This window comes from Scomber scombrus, chromosome 21 (assembly GCF_963691925.1).
Source record: "Scomber scombrus chromosome 21, fScoSco1.1, whole genome shotgun sequence".
NCBI classification, from domain to species: domain Eukaryota; kingdom Metazoa; phylum Chordata; class Actinopteri; order Scombriformes; family Scombridae; genus Scomber; species Scomber scombrus.
In genome coordinates, this window is record NC_084990.1 from 21380832 (window position 1) to 21390276 (window position 9445).

The window sequence follows — 9445 nt, forward strand, 5'->3', positions numbered from 1 at the left end:
AACTGGTTACCTGTTGACTGCATCTCACTGCTACCTATCAGCCTGTGCTTTTGCATTTTCTTTGCCCAGGTGGGGACTACACTTTTTAGTGAAAATATTTTTGTGTGTATTATTGAAGATTACTTTCAAATATAAAATATATTTATATAAATAAAATGGGCTACTTGTATGATGCTTTTTTGCCTGTTAAATTATATAATGTAGTACATGTTGTCATTCATTCTTTTGTGCGAGTAATTCTACAGATTCTTTTTTTTTTTTTTTTTTAATTTGTAAAGATTTTCTTGTGTATAATCTCATTTACACATACACACCCACATTTAAATCTTCCTATAATTAAACCAAGTTCTACTTTCCATCGTCAGACAATTCAAGGGTCAACAGTGACAATGCTCTGCAGAACTTTTTTTTCTATGGATATGTTGAAGGCACACAACAGCCTTACACATCACTATTCAGTAGCCATTTACTTCATCACTTACGCACTATCCATACAATAAACATTAGCACCACCATGATGGAAAAGTTGCGTTGATATGACAGCAGTCTCCCATTGCCATCGTCCCAGATCTGTTTGTAGGTACATGACAGGCCATGTTATCACAATATGTATGACCTGTGAGTCTTTTCCCCAAACTGCACCACAGGCTGACAGCCAATTGGCTTCCATGTTTGAAACCTGAGTTTGGCTTGAGACAATGAAGAGTTTGGTTGCAAAGTAGTTAAGTGAAAGAGGCAGAGATATTTGAGTTAAGCTCTCTAAGGAGTTTCAGGCTGGGAATAAGGGATTTTCAGTCATGTGGTACAAACAGAGAAGCACAAAGGAGACCAATTTGTAATTTGCTGCTGTGAATTCAGGTGTATTAGCTGAAGTTGTAAGAAGATTATTTTCTATTCTTCATTGTTTAAACTAAAATTAAACAGATTATTTGACAGTAGGAATGGTGCGTATATAGGATATATAGGAATGGTAACACAAGGCTGTAGGGCTGCAACTATCATTTTCATCGGCGAGGTTTCCGTGAAAATGTAGTGCACATTTTAATGCAATTTACAGAAAATTGGGGGGAAAATGTGACTTAATGCACATTTCCAGCCACTACTGTTATATGAATATTTGGAGTTAGCTTATTAACAGTTGGTGGCACTAACTCTCCAGTGCCATTAAACCATTGCAGAAGAAAAGGACACATTAAGATAACGTCATTAAAAGAGCAACAGTTACACCTCAAATGGTGATTTTTTTTTTTGTGTGCAAATGTGGCATTTCTACTTGTTTCATGTATAATTTTAGAAATGTTGCAGTCTCCTTATCACTCCACACAGATCTGATGTTTTCAGCTCTTCAGTGAAATTTAAGTCACATACCTCATGTGTGTAATGATTTATTTGTCTGTTAAAATTTCACTTTGCCATATTTTGCTTTTATTGATACACTAACTTTTCCATATCAGCCACTTCAGTGCCAAACATTTTAAGCGATCAGTGTTCCCACTGACATTTTTAAACACTTAATTGAGAATGCGTATAAAAATTTGCACTTATCTCACAATTATTTTGTCACTTAAATTATTTATAAAATGTAAGAAAATACTGAAAAATGCCAATCACAATTTCCTGTAACCAAAGCTGACATCATTAAATTGCCGTGCAGATATTTTTGGTTTTACTTTGAGGTTTTGAGATATCCACCCCTCGTGTTCTGCTGCCAGAAATAGAATTTAATTTGTGGTGTTTTCATTGAATTGAAAAATGTCAATTACAAAATTCAGAAACAATGTCTTGGTTTCTCTAGAACAAACTGTGAAGAGTTTTCATTGGAACTACAACTTTCAAAAGACATAGTGCCCCTGAGATCTCTTCAAGTTGAAGTCTGTGGGTCATCCAAAGCAACAGGGATAAGAGATTAAATCTGTGTCATAATAATTGAACAAAATCTCATAAAGGGACACTTTTTCTGGAATGACGAGTTGCTGTTGAGGATTGTGAATCCCATTTTCTTTTCAAAGCGGTGAGCACCAAAAGTAAAATCCTATTAACTTCATTATATTTGGGTGGAGTCAGAAATCTCATATACATACTCTACTATGCTACCTTTGGGAAACACTGTGTAACATGGGTTATATCTCAGCATGGACAAACAAAACCACAACTATGTGCATGACTTGAGATAAGTCGTGAACTATGTTTGTTTTGTAAACATTTGGATGGACCAACACTTTAAGCTTGGTGACAGCCATTTAAAAGATTTAACAATAGAAAGTGTTTAATGAATGTAAGTAGAAGAATTATCATGACATAAATAATGATGTAATCCTTCAATTTATCTCAGAATGAAAAAGTTTTGAAGGTGGTCAGTAGTTACTTTCATATAACTACTGAAGTAGTACTGAATGCAGTCATGCACTAAGGCCCAAATAGAACACCTACATGTATGCAAATACACCCACAATACACACACTCATGCATATTCATTTCAGTGCACAGACACACCTTCAGAAAAAACAAAAACGTACCTGTCTGTCCGTTATGCCACGTGATCCTGAAAGGAGGTGTTAATCTTTAGTTTTTGCAGTGACAAGTGGGCTGGCTCATTCCAGCAGGTGACCGTTGTGCTACTGTACAGCCCCTCGGAGAGACTTCCAACTCAGGTACAGACATTAATTCGACTTGCTGAGCATTTATTTGTTTTGCCAAAAGTTACCAGTTGATGTCTAAAACATGCTTGTATTTCAGCTGTTGCACTTATGCAGATCAGAAACTATTATGTCAGAATGTTGTTTTTTTATGTCAAATGCAGAGAAGATCTAAAAAATTATCTAAAATCTACGTAGATGGAAAGTTATAGGTCTTATATATTCCAGGAAATACAGCAAGCTGAAAAGAGGCACGTAAAACTGCATCAAATATTAATTGTCCTTTTTTAAAGGGACAAGTTGTCACTTCAGTGTGTGAAAATGTCAACACAGAGGATAAAAATCTGAGGCAACAAGTAAGTAAAGGTTGTGGACAAGAGAACAATTGGTAATCTGAGATACAGTATTAACAGCAGTAACACAATGCCTGAATAGATGTGGTCAAGGTGATAAGGAATGTTTGTGATCATGTTTCACAGTGAAATCTGATATGAAATACGGAGCCATATTTTGTGAAATAACATATTGGATGATTCATTTTTAAAATACTTGTAAAAATGAATATGTTTGTTGTAGTTTGATAAAGGAAGATGAGAAGCACAGTAAGAAAAAAGGGATGTGAATGTGTGTGGTGCCATCACTGCTGACACAACAGGAAAGACTGTTTCATAAATATGCGTCTATTGATCTTTTAAACAGTGAACCACGCAAGTGGAGAATCTGAAGGTCATGTTGATTTGAACCATACTGCTGCAGACGCAAAAGATAATCAAAACCTGATGACAAGACACTGCTTTAGACAAAAAAATGACTCATTTAATTCACTTTCTAAAGTCAGACAGAGACAGAAGTGAAGACGATGATACACACTCATCCAGAAATAGACTTTGAATAGAAATATCCGCTCATTTCGAAATCTTCGACTAAGATGTAAATCATACGTCTGGATTCAAGTGCAACGTTAAGCTATTTCTGATGAAGCAAAACAAAACCAAACACACGCTTTGGTCCACTTGGCTCTTTGAAGCTTGGATAAACCATTAACCTCCAGGAACTGACTGCATAAATATAAGAACAACATGTCTTCTGGCAATTAAACTGCATTTTAAAAAAAACTGGACATGAGATCAACAGATCAACAGATTTGTCTTTGCAAATTCCTGAAACAACTGTTGTGATCTCAACACCGCTGGCACACGGTTCATTTGATGCAGCGAGTTTAAGTGACTTGTTAAGATGGTAATATTTTGCAGCGTTGAGGTTTTGAAGGTCATTAGAGGTGGCAGAAACCCCTGCGGCAGAGCTAAGACTAGCCACCCATGTACACGGTTCTGTTCTAGTGAACAACAGATGGGTGGCACAATGTCATTTGCAGTAAGTGAGCATGTAATGGAGTTGTAAGTGCCCTGAGCAGGAGAGGAAATAAGCCAATTGCCTAAGTTGTTTCCAGAGTTCATCCCGTGAATCCTATTGTTGGCAGCGGATGACGAACCGTTTTGAATACAAAAGGACACTCAGGACAAGCTGTTGTAGAAACCTCAGAAATATAAAGTTTCATATCCAAGGAAGTAAAGTTTTTTGCTTTGTTCAGAGAGAGAGAGAGTGCAGTGGAAACTTTATGCCAAAGGTCAGAATGTGTTTTGGTTGTAAGTTGTGATGTGTGTTAGGTGTGATGTCTTGTTTTGTACACAGAGCTGATGTTTCAGGTCATAAGCTCCACAAATGGGAAGAGAGAATGTGGAGAAAACAGCTCAACCTAGTGGGTCAACACAACAGAGGGGCAGCTGTCTGAAATGTACTGCTTATGAGGGGAGGCTACACGGTACAGTAAAAATCCAAATTACTGATTTACAACAGTTCTACCATGCTCACAATATTTTGCTGAGCATGATTTCTGTCCATATGGAAAAACACATATATTTCAGTGCATACAGTAGACTGCATGTGGTAGAAATTTCTCCTCAGTATCTTGAAGTACTTAAAAGACGTTCAGTTCTGATTAAAACGTCTTTTCAAGGCCTGATACTCCAGATGCTATTATGGTCAAAATCACTCTGACAACAGTCACATCAAGCTGAAAAATGCAGAATTAACAGTGGATTAATTGTGTCTTTGAAGTTGTATTTTTGAGCTGACCACATGAAACAACATGGGAGTATCCTAATTTACGTTTCCTGCCAGTGTTAAGATACTTGAGTTTCTGTTTTGTTTTTTTATTTAAATTTTTTTTAAGACATTTATTTCATTTCCTTTTTTGGAGTGACAAACTCTTCATGGACTGTCAGGGCATTTGTCTTCATTATGTCATCATGTTACTCCTGACTCTGCAGGAAGGAAATGAAGAAAAAAATGACAACCTTTATCATAGTAAGGGTTAGGGTTAGCAGTAGCTCCAGGTTGCCACTAAACCATTGTAAAAGAAACAGGCAAACAAACAGCCCATTTCTGTACACAGAGTTGTTGTCTTCATCTGCCGCTACTTTTAATCTCTTCAAGTGGATATTTCAGCCACACGTCATTTCAATTCAATTCATTTTCTAATAATGTACATGAGCATCATCATCATATATATGAGCATCATCATGTAAATTATGATTCATTGCACTTTGTCGCATTTTTCTGTTATCGATAAGCCAACATTTCCACTTTAACCAAAAAAAAAACCTCTTGGGGATATTTCAAGATTTTTTTCACTTTTCAGCATTTCCACTCAGTTTGTTTTTTTGTACACAAATTGAAAATGGAAATGAAAACTGGCAGATGGAAATACAATTATTGCCATCCATGGAGCCTAGCGTAGCAAAAATGACTCCAAGTAATTGATCAATAATGAGAAATAGTTGCCAGTTCACTTTCTGTCCATCGACTAATCAGCAACTTTACTGAGACTGGAAGTTACACAACCAGCCAAAGTTGTAAAACTGCATGAAAAAGCAGGAATAAGTTAAATAACAACTTTATACCCTGTTCCACAAACATCAGTGGTGCAGTGTTTTGCTTAAATATCTCAACAACAACTTTTTTGACTTGCCTGATTTTGCTACTGATTCATCTAAAAAGTGATATTTGCATGGCAGCGTTCAGACTGATAACCTATGACTGTTGCAGTAACACAGCATCTTTGATTTTCCAGTTGGATGCTGTGTTTTTCTCCTTTCGTTCATATCAGGGTACTTAGGAGGGGATTATGGGAAGCTAATAGGACGTTATTTCTATGACCTCATGGAGTGAGCTCCAAAGTCTGGCAGCATCGCCTTAGCTCTAGCCAGGAGGAAGTGGAGTCTGTGACTGGAGCCCAGTTCACTCAGTCAGATAGCGGTGATTCAAACCCCATTTGTTTTGGGCGTAGAGGATGCTCTCAGTGGTTTGGCTGTGATTGATCATTCCTCTGCCCGTGATCGTACCATGACACTATTCCAGTTTCCACATTCATTTTTCCCTCTGCTAACTTAGACCAGTTCGGTCCTGTGGCGCTTCCATTATTGGCCCTCTGACAATTCTTTGGACCCCACCCAGAAAAAAAGGTCTTAGGCCATTGCTGTGGACAACAGCAAACCTTTGCATGGAAACATTATTGTATGTTTACAGAGTTACTGGGGCAAAAGATATCCTACTGTGGTAGACAACAACAGACCGCTCATCATTAAACCGATACTTAAAGCGAAATTAAAGTGCAAAATGTCAACTGTACCTGCATCGTTTGACGCATTTCTATAATTTTAGCTGTCAAACAATGACAAAACAATAAAAACATGGCTTTTAATATGCTTATTCCAGTACAACCGCTGCCAAAAAAAATAATTTTGTAAAATCCATCAGCAGAGATGCATTAAATGAAGAGTAGCGATATTTCCACAAGTATTTGGAGCACATTAGGTATTACGTAGGTTTACAAGTTTGTACAAAAACCTTAAAAGCCAAAGTAGCAGCCCAAGTGAGGACTGTTACGATGGGTTTTGTATCTCCAGGCAACTACCCCATTATGATTAAATGTATTGACACACAACAAAGAGGCAGGAAAAACAGAATCATACATGGTAAACATTCCCAGATTGCTATCTTATAAATAGATCCCAGAGCAATCAAAGCACGGACGAAAAAAACAAATAGGAGACAAAATATGAAAAAAACATGTGAAGGAAATTATAAGGATATCCCATGATGGAAAAAACAAACAAAAGATAAAAACAGGCATCATAACAAAACTTTTTCTGTCCTGTCTTACTGTTCTTATTATCAACACAGTGCTGCTCATAACATCTTTATACTAGATGTTACAGGAAGGTGAGCAAGAGGTTAGAGCTTTCCAGTGATCAGCCAATGTTTTTGATACATGGAAGACTCCACCGTTAATTGTTTCCTCCTACAAAAAAGTCGGTTAAAGGGCAAGATTGGTTTAGGTGAATGGCTGTGTGGACCAGTTTCTCTCATGGGAATACTCTTTAAGAATATTTTGAAAGATATGACAGAGTTGCAGCATCAAGTCAAAAAGGGTTAGGGTTAGTGTTCATTAAAATCTTCATATATTGTCACATTTATTAAGATTTACATCATTTGTACTGTTTGCTTTCATTCACGGATTTTCATTTTTAAACATATCCTATCAATAGACAATCACATCTGCAATTTTAGCCCTAATTTTGCTTTAAGAGTGATGTAGAACTTGTGTTTCTCAAGTTACAACAACAACAACAACATATCGGAATTTCCATGTTAGATTTGTGTTGTGTTGTTGTTGTGGACTCCTGCAGCCCCATGTGGGTCAGAGATCAGACAGCTTTTAGCAACTATTTGGTCTTGTTGGCGGTGTCATCTGTCTGCTCCCGCTGTCATGACCTGCATTACTCTAATGATCTTCTCTCAGTTTTGGGTCAGTTGAACGAGACAACAACAAACTACTCTGTCCAAATTGAAAAATGTTAGAAAGTTGCTGATTTAGGACTCTGGTCAGGGGGTTACACCTTGGTTAAAAGTAATGCAATGAATTACACAGAGGGAGGGTTAGACACTGATCCAGATAACTGTCCAGAAACTGAAAACTACATATGGTCTTTCAAAATTGTCAAGAAAATGTGTTGAGAATAGAGAGGATATTGTCATTGATTTCATTGTACTGGTTTCTAAAGCTGCAACTAACAAATATAAAATAATTTTCCGATTTTTTTTTCTTCATTTTTTACAAATGTTTGGTCTATATAATGTCCAAAAATAGAGAGAAACGTCCATCACAATTCCCAAGAGCCCAAGTTAACATGTTTAATAGTTTGTCCAAAACCCAAAGACATTCACAGTACCACCAACTTACACATATTCAATTTCAAACCTCTGAAATACAAAGTGAGTGTCGACTATTCATATGTTCGCTTATCAGACTATATAGTGGGGTTAATTTAAGGCCACGGTGTGTATAATTTAAAAATGTCCAACTCTGGTGCCCCCTAGTGCTGGTACAAAAACAGAAGCTGTAGCAGACCATAATGTCACCTTTGTTTTTGTGTGTCATGTCACACTGATGAATAAAATCGCTAAACATTGTTTGTTTTCCCTACAGACTCTGCAAGATGCATAAACAATATAAATCTGTGAGCCCAACTGATGACATCACAGTGAACACTGAGAATGGACATCTACCAAAGAAAAACCGATATGTGCGTAAAGAAGGACACTGTAACGTTGTGTTCCGCCATGTTCCTGAGGAGTGGTTGCTCTTTGTGACTGACATCTTCACCACTTTGGTGGAGATCAGATGGAGGGTGATGTTCCTGATCTTTGCCCTATCCTACATCCTGTCCTGGCTCTTCTTCGGGATCCTCTACTGGGTCATCGCTCTCGTTCATGGTGACATGAGAGACCCCACAATTGACCCCTGCGTGTACGAGGTGCGTAGCTTCACTGCTGCTTTCCTTTTCTCTCTTGAAACTCAAACCACCATTGGTTACGGTTTCAGGGGAATGTCTGAGAACTGCATGATTGCCATCATCGTCGTCACCATCCAAGACGTCGTCAGTTGCTTCATCGACACCTTTGTGATTGGAATTGTTGTCGCCAAAATGGCATCTGCTAGAAAGAGGGCGCAGACTGTGGGCTTCAGTACCCGTGCCGTCATCAACCTTCGTGATGATCACCTGTGTCTTTCCTGGAGAGTCGGTGACTTCCGCAGGCACCACCTGGTGGAGGGGACAGCTTGCGCTCAGTTAGTCCATACCACCGTGCACACCACAGGGAAAATGGACGTGACCTATGAAGACCTGGCCATCCAGCAGAAGGACATCATCCTGGTCACACCTACCACCGTCTGCCACAGGATCGAGCCCAGCAGCCCTTTGTACAAGATGAGTCTGGTAGATCTGCGGAAAGCCAACTTTGAGCTGGTGGTTTCGTTCACGTACACAGATGACTGCACAGGCATGCTGCATCAGACCCGTACGTCGTACACTCCACCTGAAATCCTCTGGGGTCAGCTGTTCCAGGAGATGATCAGGGTCACCAAGAGGCACTACAGGGTGGACTACATCCTGTTCAATCATACTGCAAAGGTCCTGGTGCCCGAGGTGAGCGCTGAGGACTACGACCACAAGAAGCAGCTGCGTCCCTCTCCTCGACATTCCCCACGTCTTTCGCCCAGATCTTCTCCACGGCCCTCACCGAGGTCACATCGGAAAAACCATGAAAAACTTCTGAAACCTCCAACGGTGATGGTGGAATTTGTTACCGACAGCCAACCTGAACCAACTGTTTCAACATCTCAAGCTGACACACCTCAAAACACTTTGACTTTGCCAAATGACCTCACGAGTAAAGAAATGTAA

At 38.7% G+C, this 9445-nt stretch overlaps 1 protein-coding gene across 1 annotated transcript; it reads left to right on the forward strand.

Annotated features, from left to right (window-relative positions):
- The first annotated feature begins 8197 nt into the window (after positions 1-8197).
- Positions 8198-9445, forward strand: kcnj16a (potassium inwardly rectifying channel subfamily J member 16a). The gene has a single exon (XM_062442912.1). It carries the CDS (start codon positions 8198-8200, stop codon positions 9443-9445), a length of 1248 nt encoding a protein of 415 aa, XP_062298896.1.

Excerpts from the sequence above, each read along its gene's own strand:
- kcnj16a (XM_062442912.1), top strand. The coding sequence starts at position 8,198 with ATGCATAAACAATATAAATCTGTGAGCCCAACTGATGACATCACAGTG.